Raw genomic sequence first — 21,602 nt, forward strand, 5'->3', positions numbered from 1 at the left:
GCGGGGGGACCCCGGTGCCCCCCGGGGTTGGGCATGGGACACTTTGGGGACACTTTGGGGACACTTTGGGGACACTTTGTCAGCCCCAGGGGCAGCGGTGGGTGAGGAGCGCACTGGGAGAGGAGCTGGAGGACCCTGGGGGTTGAGGGAGGCGGATCGCAGACCCCCAGGACTCGGCGTGGTGGAGAGTGCGGCGGCCAGATGTGTGCCCAGATGTGCGGTGAATTTGCCGGGAGACGTGCGGGCAGAGGTGTGGACAGATGTGCCTTTCATCCCCTTTTTTTATCCCATTCCCGTCTCCAGCCAGGAGGCTCCCGACACCGGAGGGTCCCAATGCAGGAGATTCCCAACTCCCCCACCCCTAAGAAGCCACGCCGCCCCCCCCGCCCCAATCACCACCAGATTTAATATTTAAAACTTTTAATATAAAGGTTAAAGTTAATTATTCTCGATCCTGAGAAACATTTCGTCCGTTTACGGAGCTGTCGCTGTAAACAAAGCACCACAGGCACCAAGCCCGCCCCCGGGGCCGGGTGGCAGGCGCGGAGGACACGGATGTCCCCAGGGCACGGGGACAGGAAGGGTGGCCGGCAACCCCACGGGACGGGCACCCCGCCACGCCGCTCTCCTTTGGGAGCGAATTCCCCGCGGTGGGAATTGCCCGGTTCCTTGGGGTGGAGGGGGGAGGGTGCGGGGGTCCACACACACCCCACCCCCACCCCTCTGTGCCACCATCCCCTCCCCTGTGCCCCGGTGCTCACGCTACTCGTTATTTAAAAAAAATTAAAATACGGATATCCCAAAGGAAGAAATAACCCCCGAACCGCCCCACGCTCCGCCCCGGCCCTCCCTCCCCGCGTTGCTCCCTTGACACAAGGTAAACTTAAAAAAGGAGACCCCTGGGCAGTGCCCCTCGGGGACACCACCCGGGGCTCCCGGGGTGGGGGGACTCAGAGGGTGCCGTGGCCGCGGGAGCCCAGGGCGAACCAGCCCATCTTCTCCTGAGCCAGGTCCAGGTCCCGGAGGCGAATTCCCACCTCGCCTAGCAGGATGTTCTCCCAAAAGCCTTCCTCGCTCAGCACGCTCAGCCGCAGCTCCCGCTGCTCCAGGTCCCCCCGGGGGATCCCGTCGTACACCAGCTGTGGGACACAACGGGACGAACCCTCAGCCACGGTCCCCGGGGATGCCCCGAATCCGTCCCCGTCCCGCCTACCATCTCGTTGTAGGTGGGGTTGCAGGTTTTTCGGGCCACTTTGGTTTTCCTCTTGGTGGTTTTTTGGGGGTCAGGCAGCAGGTAGGTCTTGACGTAGGGGTCGGGGTCGTTGCCGTCCTGCAGGGGTGGCTGTGGGGCACAGTGGGGACACCCCGTGAGCGCAGGGATGGGGACAGACCCCCACCCCGCTCCCACGGGCACCGTGGTCCTACCAGCCCTCGGATGTGCATCACCATGATGAAGAGCTTATTGTTCTTGTAGGAGATGGAGAGTTTCACCTCCCCGCCGACCTTGCCCAGGGATCGAGCCCACGTGGCGTCTGGAGAGGGGGACGGGAGGGATGGGATGGAATGGGACACCCCTGATGTCACCCCCTGCCATCACCCCCCAAAATCACCCCGTCCCCACCTGCCGGCTTCGGGGTCAGGTTGGTTCCAGCTGCTTTCTCATCCCGGGGCAGGGGGTGGAAGAAGGTGTAGATGAGGTCACACTGTGGGGCCAGGAGGTGACATCAGTGGTGACAGCGGTGACAACAACCCCACCATCCAAAACCGGGGCACGTGCCGATGCTTTACAAGGTGCTTTGTCCCCAAGCGTTTCCCCACCTTGCTGGTGGCCCTGGTGCTGTCCCCACCTCCCCAACCCCATGTCCCCACCTCTGCCACCTCGGGGGCGGCGTGGATCAGGTGCCAGATGTAGCCGTTGAGCTCCTCCTTGCGCCGCTCGGCCACCGCCTCGCCCCGCGAGCGCCCGATGACGAACCGGCTGGGGAAGCTGCGGGGACGGACACTCAGGGTGGTCCTGGGGGGCTCTGGGGGGCCCCTGGAGGTCTGGGGGGCTGCAGGGGTACCTGGGCAGCAGCGAGGAGGGGAAGAGGAGGCGCAGTTTGTTGTGCAGCTCCTGGAACTCCTCGAAGGTGCGCTGCACGAAGGTCACCTCGCCCGGGCTGTCCCGCTGCACCTTCACCACGTAGGTCTGCAGAGAGGTGGGGCTGTGACGTGGGATGGGGACCTGGGGCACGCCGAGCGCAGCTTGGGCCTGTCCCCAGCTGTCCCCACTCACGTAGCCCTTGCTGGGGTTGAAGACCCTCTCGTGGCGGCAGAGGAAGACGTCGCGGATCCGGCCGGACGTTTTGAGGGTGTGCGTGCGGGGGGCGAAGGACAGCGTGGGCCGGGCGTCCGAGCCCGTGAACTTCATCTGTGCCAGGTTGTGGATGAAGAAGTTGAGCTTGGTGGCCACGCTGCCCAGGCTGGACTCGATCAACCTGCAATGAGGCCACCGCGTGCTCAGTGCCACCATCCGAGGGAGCCTCCAGCCGCTCCGGCTGTGTCACCCACACATGGCCCCTACCTGGTGAAGTAGGTGGTGGCATCGGCATCAGAGTCCTGCGGCCTCAGCGCGTCGTAGACGTACTTGAGGTCCTCCAGGTCGGAGAGCTCGGGGATGCCACAGGACAGCATCTGGCAGGGATGAGGACAGGGATGAGGACAGGGGACAAAGGGACCCCTGTGCCATGCTGAGGGGAATTTTGTGGCCCCCCCGGCTCTCACCAGCCCCAGCAGGTTGAGGAAGAGGTGGGTGTGCTTGCGGATCAGGTTGTAGGCCTGGCAGCACAGGTCCACGAAGTCGTGGAAGCGGCTGGAGGGCTTGTCCCCGCCGTTGATGACGTACGCCATGTCCGAGGTGAAGACAAATGGCGCCCGGTCCCTGCGCCGGGGGACAGGAGACACAAAGTGAGCAGGGATGGGGGTCAGGATGAGGAGAGGGAGAGGTCACCCACCACCGGGACATGGAGAGGGAGAGGTCACTCATCACCAGGACAAGGAGAGGGAGGTCCACCCACCACTGGGACATGGAGATGGAGAGGTCACCCACCACCAGGACAAGGACAGAGAGCGGTCACCCACCACCAGGACAAGGACAGGGAGAGGTCAGCCACCACCAGGACATGGAGAGGGAGAGGTCACCCACCACTGGGATGAGGACATGGAGAGGTCACCCACCACCAGGACGTGGAGAGGAAGAGGTCACCCACCACCAGGACAAGGACAGGGAGCTTCCCCCTCCGCAGGGAAGAGGGCAGGAGGTCCCAGGGGCCTCTCTCACCTCTTGATGTTGCCGAACATCTGGGCGTGGCCCAGGAACCGGCCGAAATCGATGTGGAACATGTGGCCCGTGGTCTTGAGCATGATGTTGTCGTTGTGCCTGTCACAGATGCCCAGCACGTAGGTGGCCACACAGCAGCCGGCGCAGGAGTAGATGAAGTTTTCCACAGCCTGCGAGGAAGGAGGGAGGGAAGGACAAGCGTGGAGAAAGGATGGATGTGATGGGAAGCGAGGGGCTGGTCCCTGGAATGGGGGACACGAGGAGCAGGGACTCTCCCTCACCTTCTCGTACTCGTCCTCCTCGGGGTTGTGCTTCTGCAGCCAGTCCGCCAGCGGCCGGTCCTTGAAGGAGCCCGTCACGCCGTGCTCCACCTGGATTTTTCGCAGGGTCTCGGCGTTGGGGATCATCTCCACCATGCCTGGCGGCCGGGACAGCGGGGTGAGACCCTTCCAACCCCAAACAGCGAGATCCTGACCCCCTTTGCCACCAACCCACCCATCACCACTGCCTGACAGGGACAGGCTGGTGGGATCAGACCCCAGGATGTCTCGAGCCATCCCCAGCCCCACCCGGAGCCTGGTGAGCCTTGGGGACAGCCAAACTCCATCTCACCTCGCCCGCGGCCGGTGGAGAAGCAGCGGAAGATGACCATGCGCATGTCCAGCCCCTCCTGCACCCAGATCTTGTTCATGATGCGGATCATCTGCAGCGTCAGCATGTCCTGCCGCAGGTCATCGCCACACTGCCGGGGAAGAGCCACCAGAGCCGTCAGAGCCAGGGGAGAGCCAGCAGAGCCAGCAGCAAGGGTGATCTCAGAGGGCTGGGGCAGGATTTGGGCATGGCCAAGGGCACCAGGCTCACCTTGAAGATGACCCGGATGTTCTCCCCGAGCGGATCCACGTTCTGGAAGGAGAGCTTCAGCGGGACGGCGTTGGAGTTGAAGTAGGAGCAGTCCTGCCGCGGCAGCGAGGGGCAGCTGGTCAGGGTGGGCCACAGAGGAGCGGGCAGAGGAGCCCCCTGAGCCCCCCAGGGATGGCACTCACCCGGGGCACGATGCCCTTCACCAGCAGGCTGGGACTGAGCGGCAGCCGGCACGAGCCGTGGGCCTTGAAGAACTGCGCCACGTCCTCCAGCCCCTCGCGCAGGATGCCCTGCGGGGTGGGAATGGGGTGGGGTGGGCATGGGATGGGATAGGGTGGGATGGGATGCAATGGGATGCAATGGGATGGGAGAGAGAGGGGTGGGCATGAGAAAGGGTTAGCATGGGATGGAGTCGGCATGGGATAGAGCGGGCAAAAAGCACGGCAGACACGGGATAGGATGGACATGCATAGGATGGGCATGGCACGAGGTGGGCATGGGATGGGACAGGGGACTGACACTCAGCACCCTCTGTACCCCTCCCGGCGCCCCGGCACCCACCTGGCGGGCGGACGGGGCAGCATCCCGGACCTGCTGTGCCAGCCTGGCCAGCGTGCTGACCAACAGGCACTGCCGGTCAAACTCCTCGCGCAGCCCCTTCCCGCAGCAGCACAGCAGCGCCGCCAGTAGATACTGGTACCGAATGCTGAACTGGGAGTCTTTGAGGCCGTCCTTCAGCAGCCTGCTCAGGGACACGCGGGGTCAGGCCGGGCTCAGGGTGCCCCCCGGCTTGGGGACACGTGGGGAGTCCCCCCCCGCACTCCCAGAGCCCCTCAAACCCACCAGAAGAAGTAGTGGGTGATCTTCAGGTCGCAGATCGCCCTCTTCATGAGGAAGCGCACAAGGGGGCTGTCCAGGTAGCACTCGTACTTCAGGGCCTGCGCCAGGGACAGTGTCGGGGCACGGTGGCACCGGCGGGCACCCCGTGGCACATCCCGGTGCCACCACGCACCTGGACCAGCTGGGGCAGGTAATCCAGCAGCTCCGTGTCCGAGATGGAGTCGATCCACTGCACGGCCGTCCTCCTCACCTCCTGGTCCGGGAACCTGCAGCCAGGACATGTCCCGTGGGGTGACAGTGCTCTCCCGCCACCACCACATGGGATGGGATCGTCCCCACCACCCACGGGTGGCTTACGTGGCGTGCAGCAGCCCCAGAGCATCCTGGTGGCTCATGGAGGTCCATTGGCTGAGCAGGGCGTAGATGTCGGGCAGGCAGCCCCAGTCCCAGCTGGGGGCACTGGCCAGCAGCATGGGCAGGGTGCCGGGGGACGCGTGGCAGTGGCACCGCTTCTCCCAGAGCCGCTGCCGGTCTGCGTCCGTCAGCCTGCGGGGACATGGGGACAGGGGTCAGGGAGGGCGTGGCGGGGTGGGATAGGGGTGGGAGGGTGGGCAGGTGGCACCCCTGTGTCCCCATCATACATAGGTGGGATGGGAATGGCAGGATGGGGAGGTGGCATCCCTGTGACCCCAAAACGCATGGATGGGACGGGAGTGGCAGGATGGGGTGCGTGTCCCCTCTGCCCCCACCACTTACTGGAACCCCAGTAAATCCCCCCCAAGCTCTCCCTGCAACCCCTCATGGCCCTACCCATGGAAAGGAGGGGCTGATGGACAGCCGGACACTGCTGGGGACCAGCCAGGACCCAAGGCCCTGTGCCCAGGGGGGACTGAGCTGTCCCTGGCTGTCCCCCTGCCCAGGGACCCCCGAGCCAGCCCCGCTGGCCGAGCACCCCACGCACTTTGCTCAGCTGCTGACACCTGATCCCCCCGGACAACTCCGGCCGGCTCGGCCGTGCCAGGCTGGCCAAGGGACCGGTCAGCTGTCCCCGTGGAGAGGGACAGCAGGGAGGGCAGAGCACGGGAGAACCGGTAACACCCAGCTCTGGAAAACTCCAGCTGCAGCCCCAGAGGGAGGATCAGACCCTCGGACACCCCCTGTGCATGCCGGGGGATGTCACCAGTGTCCCCCCAGCAGGACAATGCCACCCCCAGGTTTATTTACCAATAAAGTGATTTTTTCTGCATGGCCTCCCGCAGCTGGCGCTGGTCCTCCTCCCCCAGGCTGCCGAACTCGTACCTGGGGCTGAACTCGGCCGCAGGCGGGTTGGTGAACTTCACCTCGAAGGCCGAGGTGGGGAAGTCAATCTGGGGCAGGGGCAGAGGCAGAGGGTGAGGGGACCCCCCACGTGGAGCTTTGGGAGGGGGAAATGTGCCGCTGGAATGCCAGGAGGTACCTGCAGGATGACGCTGTCGGGCTGGTTGAAGTTGGGGGCACTCGACCTGGCCCTGGAGTTGTCCTGAGTCGCCGGCCACAAGCCCAGGAGCTTCCGCCCGCAGGTCAGGACCCTGGGGGAGGACAAAGGGTGGCACTGGGGGGTCCCTCTGCTGGGGCAGGAGGGTGGCACCGCTGCCGGTGCTGAACTGAGGCACTGGGGACCCCACAGCACTGGGGCCCTGAGGTGCTGGGGACCCCAAGGTGCTGAGGACCCTCCTGCACCCCCCAGGGATGCCAGCCCAGCCCCTCACTGTGGCCAGGGTTCTGGGGACCCCATGGCACTGGGGACCCTCCTGCACCCCCCCAGGGATGCCAGCCCAGCCCCTCGCCACGCCCAGGCTGCTGGCACACCCCACGTACTGCCTGAAGTTGAAGAGCGGGGTGGTGACCCAGCCCAGGGCCTCGGGGACCCGCCGCTGCTTGTTGGCGTCGGAGGAGCCGCCCGGGGGTGGCACGGGCACGGCGAACAGGGTGACACTGAGCAGGGTCTCCCGGGGCAGACGGTTCACCTGGACCGGGAAGCAGATCCTGCGGGAGAGAGGCTGAGGGCTCAGGGAGCCGGGGATGGGCTCTCCCAGTCCCCTCCTTGGGATGCCCCAGGAGAGCCCAGCCCCACTGAGACCTTTGCTGCTGGCACCGGGGTGTCCCTGGAAGTCCCATGGCATGGCCAGACACCCTGCAGGTTTGGGGACAGCCAGCTGGTGCTGTCCCAGCTCCGGGAAGTCCGGCCACGCTCTCCGTCCCGGGAAGGTGACTGCAGGGAACAGGGCCCTCCACGGAGAGCCCCCGCCGGGCACTGACCTTGCCCCACACCCCGAGGGTGCTGCGTGGGACCCCGGGGCTGGGATTCCTCTCTGACGCTCCCAGGGAGCCCGGGGTGGCAGCTACATCCCGCGGGAAGGGGATTGATCCCGGGATCGCTCTGCTCGCCGCCGTCCCGCCGGGCGCCTGTCCTTGGGGGCACCGGCGCCTTCTAAAATTATCCCGTCCCATCCCCACCTCCCCTCCCCAGGCCGCTGTGGATGCCAGGCAGATGCCAGGCGTGGCGAGGGCTCAGCGCGGCCTCCCCGCCTGCTCCCGGCGCTATTTTGGGAGCAGATCCCCTTTCCCAGGGCGGGGGCAGATCCGGGTGCTATTCCCAGGGATGACACCAAAGCTTCCAACACCCAAAAACCGGCGCGGACAGGAGCAGGGGAGGAGGAGGAGGAAGGCAGCGTGGGTGGGCACCGCGCCCCCCGTGCCCACCCCAGGGCCGGGGTGCTGCCCTTACTGCTGGTCCCAAATGATGAGGTGGAAGAGGTATTTGTGGACGGGGGCCTTCCTGGTGAGCAGGGGGCTGCACAGCTCCTTCCCGCCATGGCTGAGGGAGCACGAGAGGTAGAAATCTTCATAACTGCGGGAAAAAAAACCCCAAATGAGCCGCGTGGGGTCACCGGAGCCCCTAAATCCTGCCCCGAGGGTGGGAAAGGGGGGCAGAACGGGGACACCTCCTCCCCCCCAGCCCCGGTGTCCCCAGCGCCATATGGCACGGAGCATTCCGGCACACGGGGGGGCCGTGCCATGTGGCAGGTGCCGAGCGACAATCCGGGCAGGGCTGGGGGCGCGGGGGTCAGGGGCTGGCGGCATTTCCCAGGCTCGGGCTTTGTTCGGAGCCACTCACCACGGGAATACATTAAGGACAAGGACAAAGGCGAGGGGTCCCCGGCGGGGCGGCTCTGCCGGCGCCGCTGTCACCAACCCCCCCCTTCCCGGTCCTCTCCCGGTCCCCTCCCGGTCCCCCCCGCGCCAGGCACGGGCACCGAGGAGCGGAACAAAGGGGCCACGCCGCTGTCGCGGGGCCGCCGCGTGGGGCCATCTGTCACCTCCCCCCCGGTGGCCCCGGGGTGTGCGGGATGAGCCAGCCCGGCCCGAGCGGCGGTGACATGCCACCGTGCCTGGCAGTGCCAGCGATCCTGGGAGCAGCCGGGGGTTTTGAGGCGTCCCGGTGCCAGCATTCCCAGGAACATGCTGGGATTTTGGGGTGTCCCAGTGCCGGCATTCCCAGGAACACAGTGGGATTTTGGGGTGTCCCAGTGCCGGCATTCCCAGACACACAGTGGGATTTTGGGGTGTCCCAGTGCCAGCATTCCCAGGAATATACTGGGATTTTGGGATGTCCCAGTGCCAGCATTCCCAGGAACATGCTGGGATTTTGGGATGTCCCAGTGCCGACATTTCCAGGAACATGCTGGGATTTTGGGGTGTCCCAGTGCCAGCATTCCCAGGAACATGCTGGGATTTTGGGGTGTCCCAGTGCCAGCATTTGCAGGAATATGCTGGGATTTTGGGGTGTCCCAGTGCCAGCATTCCCTGGCACACAGTGGGATTTTGGAGTGTCCCAGTGCCAGCATTCCCAGACACACAGTGGGATTTTGGAGTGTCCCAGTGCCGGCATTCCCAGGCACACTGTGGGATTTTGGGGTGTCCCAGTGCCAGCATTTGCAGGAATATGCTGGGATTTTGGGGTGTCCCAGTGCCAGCATTCCCTGGCACACAGTGGGATTTTGGGGTGTCCCAGTGCCAGCATTCCCTGGCACACAGTGGGATTTTGGAGTGTCCCAGTGCCGGCATTCCCAGACACACAGTGGGATTTTGGGGTGTCCCAGTGCCAGCATTCCCAGGCACACTGTGGGATTTTGGGGTGTCCCAGTGCCAGCATTCCCAGGAACATGCTGGGATTTTGGGATGTCCCAGTGCCGACATTCCGAGGAACATGCTGGGATTTTGGGGTGTCCCAGTGCCAGCATTCCCAGGAACACAGTGGGATTTTGGGGTGTCCCAGTGCCAGCATTCCCTGGCACACAGTGGGATTTTGGAGTGTCCCAGTGCCGGCATTCCCAGACACACAGTGGGATTTTGGGGTGTCCCAGTGCCAGCATTCCCAGGAACATGCTGGGATTTTGGGGTGTCCCAGTGCCGACATTTCCAGGAACATGCTGGGATTTTGGGGTGTCCCAGTGCCAGCATTCCCAGGAACATGCTGGGATTTTGGGGTGTCCCAGTGCCGGCATTCCCAGGAACATGCTGGGATTTTGGGGTGTTCCAGTGCCAGCATTCCCAGGAACATGCTGGGATTTTGGGGTGTCCCAGTGCCGGCATTCCCAGGCACACAGTGGGATTTTGGGGTGTCCCAGTGCCGGCATTCCCAGGCACACTGCGGGACCTTGGGGAATCCCAGGAGCTGGAATTGATGCTTCCTCCGCACTCAGGATATCCCACGATTCACAACCCTTCCCTGCCACACCCTCAGCGCCTTTCACGCACCCTCCCCACTCAGAACATCCCGATTTTACCACCGCTCCTTCCCTTCAATCCCGACCCGGGACACTCGGGGGGGTGTCTCACCCCTTATTCCCAACATTCCTGGGAATCCCTTGGATAGAAACACGACTCGGAAGGGAGGATTTCACCCAGGTGAGCCCCTTACCTGGCGGCCCAGGTGATGGGGATGCGGTGGGTGGCGTAGACGGTGAAGGACAGGGGACAGCTGAGCAGCCGCGCCTCCTGGGCCACCCCCAGCTCGCGGCTCCCGGGCGCGGCCGTCTGGAAGTCGGCGTTGAAGGTGCTGCAGTAGAGCTCTACCAGGTTGAGGATGGCGGCCGTGAGGCTCTCCACGATCCTCTCTGCGGGAAACACGGACAGGGATCCATCAGGCCCGCAGGGATCCGTCAATCCCTCATGGATCCATCAGTTCCTCAGGGATCCATCAGTTCCTCAGGGATCCATCAATCCCTTATGGATCCATCAGTCCCTCAGGGATCCATCAGTTCCTCATGGATCCATCAATCCCTCATGGATCCATCAGTCCATCATGGATCCATCAGTCCCTCATGGATCCATCAATCCCTCATGGATCCATCAGTCCATCATGGATCCATAAGTCCCTCAGAGATCCATCAGTCCCTCATGGATCCATCAGTCCCTCATGGATCCATCAGTTCGTCATGGATCCATCAGTCCCTCATGGATCCATCAGTCCCTCAGGGATCCATCAGTCCCTCAAGGATCCATCAGTTCTTCATGGATCCATCAGTCCCTCATGGATCCATAAATCCCTCAAGGATCCATCAGTCCCTCATGGATCCATCAGTCCCTCATGGATCCATCAGTCCCTCAGGGATCCTTCCTTCAAATCTGCATTTGGGACCCCCACACTGGTTTCCCCCACCCAGGGATGGATTAACGACGGGGAGAATTCCAAACTTCCCATTTGGAGTAGGGGGAATCCCAAGTTTCCCATTTGGAGCTCACAAGGAGCAACAACACCCCCCAAAATCCTCTTTTTTTTTTTTTTCCTCAACCAGACCAGTTTCCAACCCGTTTTTGGCCTCGAGAATGGAAGGGGGAGGAGGGGTTTGAAGATGAAAAGCACCACGAACTTGAGCCCAGAAAGGGGGAGCAGGAGAAGAGAAATACCTCGATTTTCCCTCTTGGCCAGAACATTTGGATCCTGTGGAGGGAAAAAAAACCAAAAAACAAAACAAAACCACAAAAAAAAAAAAAAAAAAAAAAAAAAGAGAAAAACCACAAGAAAACCCCCTGAGCTCCAGCCTGGCACTGCCAAGGCGGATTTTACATAACCACCCCGAGCTGCCAGATCCAGGCCTGCTCCCGGTTATTCTGGGATTTTCCATGAGGAGAAAGGAGGGAATGGAGCCAGATGTGACAATTTTTTTCCCCCCTCCCAGCTCCTGGCCGAGCCCTGCAGATGCCCCTCGCTCACCTTCTGGATTTTGGGCTGCATGCGGGACGGGCAGGGCGGCATCTGGTTGAGGGCTGCGGTGATTTCCTGGGATTCCACGGCCGCCAGGGCGTTGCAGATGGCCATGACCGACTGGATCACCCGCTCGGCCTTCAGCGGGAAATCTCCCTGGAAGGGGCAGAGGGGCTGGAGTGGGACCCCACAGCAGCCGAGGGGGCAGGGCTGGTCCCCGGCACACCCCCGGCACTGGGAGCGGAGTTTGTGCCTCGGTTTTCCTGATTTTCTGCTCTTTTTAGGTGGATTTTTGGGAAAGGTTTTGCCCCGGAGGGTGGTGGGGCACTGGAGAGGCTCCCCAAAAAATGGGCACAGCCCTGAAGCTGCCAGCGCTCCAGGACAACACTCCCAGGGGTGCACAGATTTTGGGGTGTTTGGGCAGGGCCAGGGGTTGGAATTGATAATCCTTATGGATCTGGGATATTCCAGGATTCCTTTCTCTGACACACCCTTAAAATCCCACAAACAAAAGAGAAAAGAACCCACCCCAAAGGCAAAGTGACCCCCAAGTGACCCCAAAACCGCCCCCGTCCATCCCTGCCCTCACCTCGGCCACCAGGAAAGCGTCCAGCTCGTTGTGGAAGGTGTCGAAGAGGAGGCTCAGGGCCTGCCTGGGGGACAGGGGACAGCGCTCAGCCCTGGCTGGGGCACACTTGGGGACGGTGACACCGTGTGCCCCAGGGACAGTGCCACCGTGTGCCCCTGGGACGGTGCCACCGTGTGCCCCTGGGACAGTGACACCGTGTGCCCCTGGGACAGTGACACCGTGTGCCCTTGGAAACAGTGACACCGTGTGCCCTCAGGGACGGTGCCACCGTGTGCCTCTGGGGACAGTGACACCGTGTGCCCCTGGGACAGTGCCACCGTGTGCCCTTGGAAACAGTGACACCGTGTGCCCCAGGGACGGTGACACCGTGTGCCCCTGGGGACAGTGACACCGTGTGCCCCTGGGGACAGTGCCACCGTGTGCCCCTGGGGACAGTGACACCGTGTGCCCCCTGGGGACGGTGCCACCGTGTGCCCCTTGGGGACAGTGACACCGTGTGCCCTTGGGGACAGTGTCACCGTGTGCCCTCTGGGGACGGTGCCACCGTGTGCCCTTGGGGACGGTGCCACCGTGTGCCCTTGGGGACAGTGTCACCGTGTGCCCTCTGGGGACAGTGACACCGTGTGCCCCCTGGGGACAGTGCCACCGTGTGCCCCTGGGGACGGTGCCACCGTGTGCCCCTGGGGACAGTGACACCGTGTGCCCCTGGGACAGTGCCACCGTGTGCCCCTGGGGACGGTGCCACCGTGTGCCCCTGGGGACAGTGCCGCCGTGTGCCCCTGGGACAGTGCCACCGTGTGCCCCCTGGGGACGGTGCCACCGTGTGCCCCTTGGGGACAGTGTCACCGTGTGCCCCCTGGGGACGGTGCCACCGTGTCCCCTGGCCGTACCTGCTGATGGTCTGCTTGATGGGCCGCTCCTGCAGGTGGATGTAGTGGTTGAGGGTGGAGGGGCTCTGGTCATCGCTGGCCTGGGGACACACAGAGGCTGAGCGGGGCCGCTCCGGCCGCAGGGAGGTGGCACTGACCCCGCTGACCCCCCCAGTGTCCCACACCCACCGTGCGGGCCAGGTCACTGCGCACCCCCCTCCTCCTCAGCAGCTGCAGCCGGATGTCGATGTCGAACTTCCTGCAGTGCTGGATGTGCTCGTGGCTGCCCAGGGCGTGTTTGCTGCAGGGATAAGGGCACAGGCTCAGCCCACACCCCAAAATCCCATCCCAAAATCCCTCCTGGGGTGCCCCATCCTGAAATCCCACAGCCAGGCAGCCTTGGGATGGGTTCACAGCGAGGCCGAACTTCCTGCAGGGCTGGGTGAACTCTTGGCTTCCCAGAATGCAGGGAGAGCCCCACAGGCTCATCCCACACCCCAAAATCCCATCTGGAGTGCCCCAAAATCCCTCCTGGGGCGCCCCATCCCAAAATTCCATGGCCAGGCAGTCTTGGCTGGGGCTCCCAGCGAGGCTGAACTTCCTGCGGGGCTGGGTGTGTTCGTGGATATCCAACATGCAGGGAGAGCCCCACACGCTCATCCCACATGCCAAGATCCTGCCTGGATGCCCCCAAATCCTGCCTGGAATACCCCATTCCAATATCCCACACCCAGGCAGCCTTGGCCAGAGCTCAGGGCGGCCGCCCTGCCTGCGCAGGGACCTTTGTGGCACCAGGAAACCCAGAGAATGAGGAATTGTTTTCCCTCCTTCCCCTCCAGAGCCGGGCCTGGCGCCGGAGCTGGGCGTGGAGGAGCCCAGCCCGCCAGGACCTGCCCAGGGAGCTGTGGGAAGCAGGGCATGGATCTGTGGGGCTGGAGGATGCTCTGAGAGTGGGATTGGGGTGAGCCCTGGAGCTGGGAATGACAGGGAGAAAGAACTCTGGAGCTGAGAATGACAGGGAGAACCCTGGAGCTGGGAATGACAGGGGGAATCCTGGAGCTGGGAATGACAGGGAGAACCCTGGAGCTGGGAATGACATCCTGATCCCACTGGCGTGGGGAGTGGATCTGGAGCAGGACCCACTCCAGAAGTGTGTGGGAAGCAGAGCATGGATCTGAGGGGCTGGAGGATGCTCTGAGAGTGGGATTGGGGTGAGCCCTGGAGCTGGGAATGACAGGGAAAAGAACTCTGGAGCTGGGAATGACAGGGAGAACCCTGGAGCTGGGAATGACAGAGGGAATCCTGGAGCTGGGAATGACAGGCTGATCCCACTGGTGTGGGAAGCACCCCTGCAGCGAGACCCCTGCAGCGATCCATGGGAAGCAGAGCATGGATTTGAGGGGCTGGAGGATGCTCTGAGAGTGGGATTGGGGTGAACCCTGGAGCTGGGAATGACAGTGGGAACCTTAAAGCAGGAATCCTGATCCCACTGGTGTGGGAAGTGGATCTGGAGCAGGACCCACTCCAGTGATCTGTGGGAATCTGAGGGGCTGGAGGATGCTCTGAGAGTGGGATTGGGGTGAACCCTGGAGCTGGGAATGGCAGGGAAAACCCTGGAGCAGGGAGTGACATCCTGATCCCCCGGGGAAGCCTCCCTGGAGCAGGACCCCTCCAGCCCCGCTTCCTTTGCTGGCTCCGGGCGGAAGGAGCTGGTGGAGCCCTGGATAAATCCCACGGGAATCCCGTGACAGCGGCTCGGGATGCCGAGCAGAGCTCCAGCGCCTGCCCAGCTCCGCAGGGAGGGTTTTGGCACTTCCAGCATCTCCTGGGCCACGGGAAGATGTGGGAAGAAAAGATCGGCCATAAAAGGGGCTTTGTGTCCCGGGGCTTTCCCAGAGAACTCTGAGGGCCCCGGGAGATACCAGGAAATGTCCCGTGGGGTCTGCTCCGTGCCCAGGGGGCTGCTCCCCGCTAGAAAATGGGGTTCATCCCTTTGGGAATGCCATCCCACAGCTGGATGGATCCGGCCCTGGCAGCTCTGAGCGCCCCAGGGCTGCTGTGCCCGCCTGGACGCAGCTGGACACAGCTGGACACAGCTGGACACACGTGGATGGGGCTGTTTGGCATCACAAGGGCTCAGCACCCTTGGGAACAGCCCCTCGGGGTGGCCCTGAATCCCCTCTGGGTGGCCCCAAAACCCCTTGAGGTGGCCCTGAAGCCTCTCGAGGTGGCCCCGAAGCCCCTTTTGGGTGGCTCTGAAATCCCTTGGGATGGCCCTGAATCCTCTTTTGGTGGCCCTGCAGCCCCTCGGGGTGCCAGGAGCAGCTCTGGGCTCCCTCAAAAGCCTCTCCCGATCCCAAGCCATTCCCATCCGTCCCTTTAGGTCCCAATTCCCGCGGCAGGGCTGGCTCCAGGGGCAGCTCTCCAGTGGCAGCAGCTGGCTCCAGCCCCGGGAAAGGCCGGGAATGCCGCAGCTGCTGCTTCTCCCTCCGCAGAGAACTCTCCCCAACCTCCAAACCCTCTGGAAAGGCAGAATTCCTCCAGGAAAGGCAGGAGGGAAGGAGGGATAGGATCCCCTTTGCCCATCCCTGGCACTGCCCGGGTGTTCCTGAAATCCCGCATCCCTCTCCCTCCTTCTCCTGGGATTTATCCAGGGCTGGGAGAAGCCGGGCTCCGCTTCCTGACACGGCTTTTAGGAATTCTCCTCCAAAAAGCATTTTTGGCAGCTCCCAGCTTCCCAGCCCGTTTTCCAGGCGCGTGGGGATCAGCCTGACCGACACCCTGCCGCCGGGAGCCACATTCCCAACACGCTGCTTTTGGCAGGAGAGGCTCCAGAGGCAGGAAGAAGAGCGGAGAAGCTCCTGCTGTGCTCTCCGGGATCAGCCCTGGAGTGCCTGGGATGGATTTTCCCCGTTTTTTCCCCCCCTCCATTATCCACAGCCACTCACTTCTGCAGGAATTCCTCCAGGCCGCAGATTTTGAGCAGGAAATCCTCGACGTCCACGGCGTGGAGCTCGTCATGGGTGTAGCACAGGGCCTGGTAAATGAGCAGGTCCACGGTGGAGGAGCCTGTGGGGAACGGTGGGAACGCTGGGAATGGCGGGAATGCCGGGATTCCAGCTTTTTCCTGGGGGCTTGGATCGCACTCACAGTCGCAGGTGAAGGTGAGGGGCTCCCTGAGGCTGTCACACACCACTGTCACCTTCAGGCTGACACCGTGGCCCAGCTGCTCCGGGCTCAGGTTCACGGCGTTCCACACCAGGCCCGTCCCGGAATAATCCGTGCTGCCAGAGCTGGAGCGCAGCCTGAGGAATCGGGGATGGATCGGGGATCCTGCTGGATTTGTGGGGGGGTTGTCCTCCCCCCCCCGCCCCCCAAATTCACCCGTTTTGGGGGGTTTTTTTGCCTTGTTTGGGTACTCACACGTCCAGCATGTGACAGAACGCGGCCACCTCCTCGTCCCGCTCCTCGGACACCTCGAAGAGCTCATAGCCATTGGCCAAGGAATGCGGCCGGGGGGCCACCTGGGGGGCAGGACACGAGCCCATCAGCTGGGGGCCACCCCCGGGGGTCCAGCCTGAAGCCCACCCCCGTGGGGACCACCGGACCACCCGCTGGAGCAGCCTGTGCCACCCCAGGGCCACCACGGAGGGGACAGAGGTGGCCCTGCAGTGGCGTGGGGGATGTGGCCAGCACAGGGGGGGTTTGAGCCCCTTACCCATGGCTGGGAGACCCCCAGAGCCCTCCCAAAAGTGGCCATTTCCAGGGATATCCCGCAAGGATGGAGCTGAGGAGCAGCAGGATGGGCAGGGACTGTCCCCAGGCCGTGGGGGTGCCGCAGGGGACGCTGCCCGCTGCTGTCCCCACCCAGGGCAGGTGGCACCGCCGTGCCAGGGGGGTCCCCGGGGTTCTGTCGCTGTCCTGCTGGGGACAAAGGCGGCTCTGTCACAGCGATCAACCCGGGAAGGGCTCCCGGGAGGAGCTGGGAATGCCGCGGCTGCTCCAGGAGATTTTAATTCTCTTTCCTAATGAGGTTCTGGCACTTGGAGAGCCACGAGTGACCCGGAGAGTGAGCCCAGGTCCCTGAGGAAGGGGACTTTTCCTGGCTTTTATCCCCTGCTCTGCTGTGCCACAGCTGGAATTCTGCCCCTGCCGTGGGCGTTCCAGGGTCTGGCCCATGGGACCTCCAGTTTCGGGGTTCTGGGCAGGGCTGGCTCATGGGATGTCTCTATGCTCGGACACCTCTTCCCACATCCCACACAACATTCCAAGGAGCCACGAGGGTGGGACAAGGACAACCCGCCCGGAGTGAAGGACACGCAGCTCCAGGACATCCCAGCGCTGAATTCCCAGCTCCTTTCCCACCCCAATTCCGAGGCCAGCAAGGGAAGCCTCTCACCGGCTCCACGGAGATCCTGCGGTTCTTGTTGGGAGCCAGGTTCTTCCTGCTGCCCGAGCGGGGTCCGTAGGTCCGCGGGGGCACCTGCGGAGGCATGGTCTTGCTCCGTGCCACCGGCTTCCCGCTGGATTCCTTCTCCAGGATGCTCCTGCCTTCCTTCCAGCCCCGGGAATTTTCCCGCAGCACCTCGGACTCGTAGGTGGACTTGAGGTTGAGGCAGGTGATGGCGTCCACGCCGTAGGGATCCTCCTGGGAGATGCGGCGCCCCAAAAGCTTGTCCTGCGCCACCGAGAACATGTTGATGTCCCTGGGCTGGCCCTGGCCTTTGGGGGACAGCGGGGACGCCTTCCCCGAGCGCTGGCCGCCCTCGGGACAGCCCCACAGCGGGTGCCGGGGGGGCAGCGGCGGCGGCGAGAGCTTTTTGGGGGAACCGCCGCCGTCGTGGGGCTCGGAGCCGTTGAGGGGCTCCCCGAGGAAATCGCGCTGTGAGCCCTCGAGGATGAACAGGTAATCCCCGCTCAGGGGGCCCTTCTGCCAGGGCTGCGGGTCCGGCCGGGGAGGGCTGGGCCCGGGCGGCACTTGGGGACCCTCGGGGACAGCGGGGACGTTGTAGCTGAGCGCGGGGTCGGAGCCGGAGAGCCCCCGCGCCGCTTTGATGTTCCTGTCCCCGCAGCCGTTCCTGTCAGCGGGGTCGTCCCAGGAGATGAGGGAACGCTCCTGGGGCTGCTCCTTCCTGGCCCGGCTCTCCTCCTTGTCCTGGCGGATTCGGGATAAGGCGTCGTATTCCATCTGCAGCGCCTCGGCCAACGCCAGCTCCTTGCGGCTCAGCCCCACCGACTCCAGCGCCGGCCAGTGCTCGCCAGGGCCCGACATCCTGCCGGGATCGGGATCAGGGTCAGGAGAACGGCATCCTGCTGCTCCGGCCTCCTGGGAACCGGGAAAGGCGAGGGGTTAATGGATGGGCAGCCCACGGGTGTCTGGGAATAGGGAAAGGTGGGGGATTGATGGATGGGCACTGGGAATAGGGAAAGGTGGGGATGAACGGGTGGGCAGCCCATGGATGTCTGGGAATACTCTGGGTATAGGGAAAGGTGAGGGACTGATGGATGGGCACCCTCACCCCCCCTGCTGTCCCCAGGCCGATCCCTGCTGTCCCCAGGCCAGTCCCGGCCGATCCCCGCTGTCCCCTCCCAGCCCTGTGGGGTTTTTGTCACCCCCCAGACCTGTCACCCCCTCCCCACCCTACAAGAGGCCCCCCTGGCCCCAGGCTCTGTAGGACCAGATGGCTCCTAATGAGCTCCACAACTCCCGCAGGATTTGTGCCGTTCCCGGTCCCTCTCGGCCCCCCAGCACCGGCTCATCCAGGGATTTTGGTGCCTTCCAGCTGGAAAAAACGACTCCGGGGGGCTGAGAGGCTGGGAATGTTCCCTTCCCTGGCATTCCGGGCCCTGCTGGCAGCTGTGAGCTTTTCCTGGAAAAGCAGAAATCCCAAAAGCTGGCAGCGCTGGGTTTTTGGAAGGGGAACAGAGGAAAATCCACTTTTAACCCAAAAGCAACAAACTCCGAACGGAATTTCGTGGCTGACAAAGCCACAGCTCCGCGCTCGGCTCCAAGACAAACATCTGCATCCCGCTGGAGCTCGGTGGGGCTGGAATTGCCACGGGAATGGGGTGGGAAGCACGTTCGACCCCACAGAGCCAACAGCAGCTGGAGAAAAGCCACGCTGAGGGCTCCTGCTGCCACCAGGGGATGTCACCAGGGCTGGGGACATCCGAGCGGGCGGCTCAGCCCCTTCCCTTCCCAGCTGGGGCAGCACAAGGAGCAAGGATTGGGAGAACCCCACGGAAGAGCCCCAAAATCGCCCTCCAAGTGCTGGTGCGGGAGCGGGAGCTGATGCTCGCCTGTCGCCGTGTCACACCCACGGACTTTCGGAATCACTCACCGCCCCACCCCAGCCCCCAACCAGGGCCAGGGTTCCGGGGGACCCCCAGGGGGACGCTGGGGGTGGCGTCGCGCTGTCCCCGCTGCCACCACCCGTGTCCTATGCAAATCTCGGCTTCCTCCCTGCCACCCACCTGGCGCCGGTGGCACAGGGGACAGGAAGGGCACAGGGACAGGAGGGGCTGCAGCCCCAAAAACACCCCAAAACCGCCTCAAAGCCACCCCAAAACCACTCCAAAACCACTCCAAAAACGTCCCAAAACCGCCCCAAAACCGCCCCGGAGAGCTGATCCATGGGAAGCACAGCTCGGGAAGCATCCCAGGATGCGCTGGGAAGCAGCAGCAGGATTTGGGATCGCCCTCCCTGCCCGGCGCTCCGGGGCGGCCCCGGGGGATGGATCCCGCTGCTGTATCCATGGAAAATGCTCCAGGCCTTTCCCTGTTGCCATGGGGCTCCTCTCCCGGAGCCAGCTGCTCCCGGGATGCAAGGAGGACATGGATCATCATCCAGGGATGTGGGGAGGACAGGGATCATCCTGGGGGTGCAGGGAGCACAGGGATCATCCCGGGGTGCACCCCCAGCCCTTTCAGGGTGCTCATCCCGCAGGATTCCCGTGCCGTGGAAGAGAGCCACATCCCAAGGACACGCCGCAGGCACAGGCCGGACACAGGCATGGAAAAGCGGGATGGGGCTGGGAATGCTGCTGCTGCTCCCTGCAGGGACCCCCAAGCCTTTGCAGCCCCCCGGCCTTGCACAGCCCTTCCCATCCCGGGGTATCCCTGTGCTCCGGCTGGCACATCCCGGTGAATCCCGGTGAATCCCGGTGAATCCCGGTGCATCCCGGCAACGCTCCCACACGGAGCACCTGCTCCCGCTGCAGCAGGCGAGGAACGCCCGGCTGCAGGGCTGGAAGGGAAGGGCTGGAACGGCCGATCCTCTGGATCCTCTGGATCCTCTCCCCAGCCTCCCTCTGGAATTTAGGAGGGTGCTCCGGAGGCGAGGAGGTGGGGCAGGTGCCTGGATGGGGCGGTTATCCTGGGAAATCCGGGATAGGCGGGTTCCCTCACCCCACAGCTCGCTGTCACCCTGTTCCTCCCTCTTTGGGAAGGAAGGATTGGTTTTCCTGGGGGATCCGGGCTCCAGGAATGTTCCCTCACCTCACAGCTCCCTGTTATCCTGTCTCTCCTGCTCTGGGAAGCAAGGATTGATTTTCCTGGTCACGCTGGTGCTCGCCGAGCCCGGCCCAGATCCCGGGAACAATCCCAGCCGTGCTCGGCCTCACACACACGAGCGGCTGCCGGGAGCCCATGGAGCTCCCTCGCTCCAGGGTAGCAGCTCCCAGCCTCTGGAATTTGTTATCCAGGAGCATTCCCGCAGCTTTGGGATCCGCAGGACCACCCTGCAGGAGCACAGGGGTCCCAGATTCCCCCCCGCATCCTCACAAGAGCTTCCTGCCTCTAAAACCGTGGGGTTTTAGGGCTGGGATGAGCCGACCCTGTTTGGCCTCACACCACGGCTGGCCTGTCCCTGTCCCTGTCCCTGCCCCTGTCCCCATCCAGAGGGTGGCATCCCTGCCCAGGGCAGGGGGGTTGGAACGACCCCTTAAAGGGTCTTTAAGGTCCCTTACGACCATTCTAGGATTCTGTGACCCCCGTCCCCATCCCTTCCCTATTTCTATCCCCATCCCTGTCCCCATCCCTGTCCCTCCCCCTGCGCCGGGAGGGGACAGGACCCCCCCGCACCCCTGTCCTCTTTCCCCAGCACCAACTTCGCCGTTCCTCGGGCACCATTTCATTGTTCCGCTCATCCAACCCCCCCCAAATTCCCGCTCCCCCCGGCAAGACCCCCGATCCCACAGCGTGCCCCGGGAAGGGGCAGCCCCGCGTTCCCTCCCCCCCGCTTTTGGGGTTCCCGGTGCTCTGGAGCAACCCCAAGCTGAGCCGCAGCTTTTGGAAAGCGCCGAGAACGCGAGCGGGTCCCGCATCTGCGCCGGGAGGGGAAATTATGGATACACAGACCTATACTTATAAATAAAAGATCATTTTTTGAGCGGGGAAACCCCGGGACGAGCCGAGCGGAGCCCCCCGCTCCCCCCCGCTCCCTCCGCCCCCCGGCGCGGCCCTACCTGCTCCGAGCGGCTGCGGCGGCGGCGGCGGGGCCGGGGATGCGGGAGGAGCCGGAGGGATGCGGGAGGAGCCGGGGGGATGCGGGAGGAGCCCGGGGGAGGCGGGAGCACCGCGGCGGAGGCGGCGGACAATGGCGGGCGCAGCGCGGGGCAGTGCGGGGCCATCTCCCGGCCGCGCTCCGCATTGCACGGAGCCCTGGCTGGTGTCCCCCGGTGTCCCCCGGGTGCCCCCCGGTGCCCCCCGGTATCCCCCCGGTGCCCCTCTGAAAGTCCCCGGGATGCTCCTGGTCTCCCTCCGCATTACACAGACCCCGGGCAGATCCCGCCCGGTGTCCCCGGGATGCTCCCAGCTCTCCCCATGGAATCCCGGGGACGTTCCCCCCTCCTGTCCCCATCCCGGCATCGCCC

The 21,602-nt window shown here is 63.9% G+C and overlaps 1 protein-coding gene across 1 annotated transcript; it reads right to left on the reverse strand.

Moving 5' to 3' along the window:
- Positions 1-403: 403 nt before the first annotated feature.
- Positions 404-21,248, reverse strand: PIK3C2B (phosphatidylinositol-4-phosphate 3-kinase catalytic subunit type 2 beta). The gene is made up of 33 exons (XM_048328143.1): positions 21,195-21,248; positions 17,128-18,054; positions 16,152-16,252; positions 15,879-16,033; positions 15,677-15,797; positions 12,918-13,029; positions 12,750-12,829; positions 11,860-11,923; positions 11,280-11,426; positions 10,973-11,006; positions 9,984-10,179; positions 7,788-7,910; positions 6,878-7,045; positions 6,477-6,588; positions 6,245-6,387; positions 5,378-5,566; positions 5,193-5,286; positions 5,024-5,118; positions 4,742-4,922; positions 4,363-4,470; positions 4,181-4,273; positions 3,932-4,061; positions 3,601-3,737; positions 3,320-3,489; positions 2,764-2,920; positions 2,564-2,673; positions 2,276-2,477; positions 2,064-2,188; positions 1,870-1,987; positions 1,622-1,703; positions 1,426-1,532; positions 1,214-1,342; positions 404-1,139 (listed from the first exon to the last, which is right to left on the reverse strand). Exons 2-33 carry the CDS (start codon positions 17,998-18,000, stop codon positions 951-953), a joined length of 4,845 nt encoding a protein of 1,614 aa, XP_048184100.1. The 5' UTR covers positions 18,001-18,054; positions 21,195-21,248; the 3' UTR covers positions 404-950.
- Between the last annotated feature and the right edge of the window lie 354 nt (positions 21,249-21,602).

The sequence above is a fragment of the Corvus hawaiiensis genome, chromosome 24 (genome assembly GCF_020740725.1).
Source record: "Corvus hawaiiensis isolate bCorHaw1 chromosome 24, bCorHaw1.pri.cur, whole genome shotgun sequence".
NCBI lineage: Eukaryota > Metazoa > Chordata > Aves > Passeriformes > Corvidae > Corvus > Corvus hawaiiensis.

Excerpts from the sequence above, each read along its gene's own strand:
- PIK3C2B (XM_048328143.1), bottom strand. The coding sequence starts at position 18,000 with ATGTCGGGCCCTGGCGAGCACTGGCCGGCGCTGGAGTCGGTGGGGCTG. Across the intron at positions 6,388-6,476 it reads CCGACAGCGTCATCCTGCAG|ATTGACTTCCCCACCTCGGC; the intron begins GTACCTCCTGGC and ends CCCCTGCCCCAG. Across the intron at positions 2,921-3,319 it reads ATGTTCGGCAACATCAAGAG|GGACCGGGCGCCATTTGTCT; the intron begins GTGAGAGAGGCC and ends CCCCCGGCGCAG.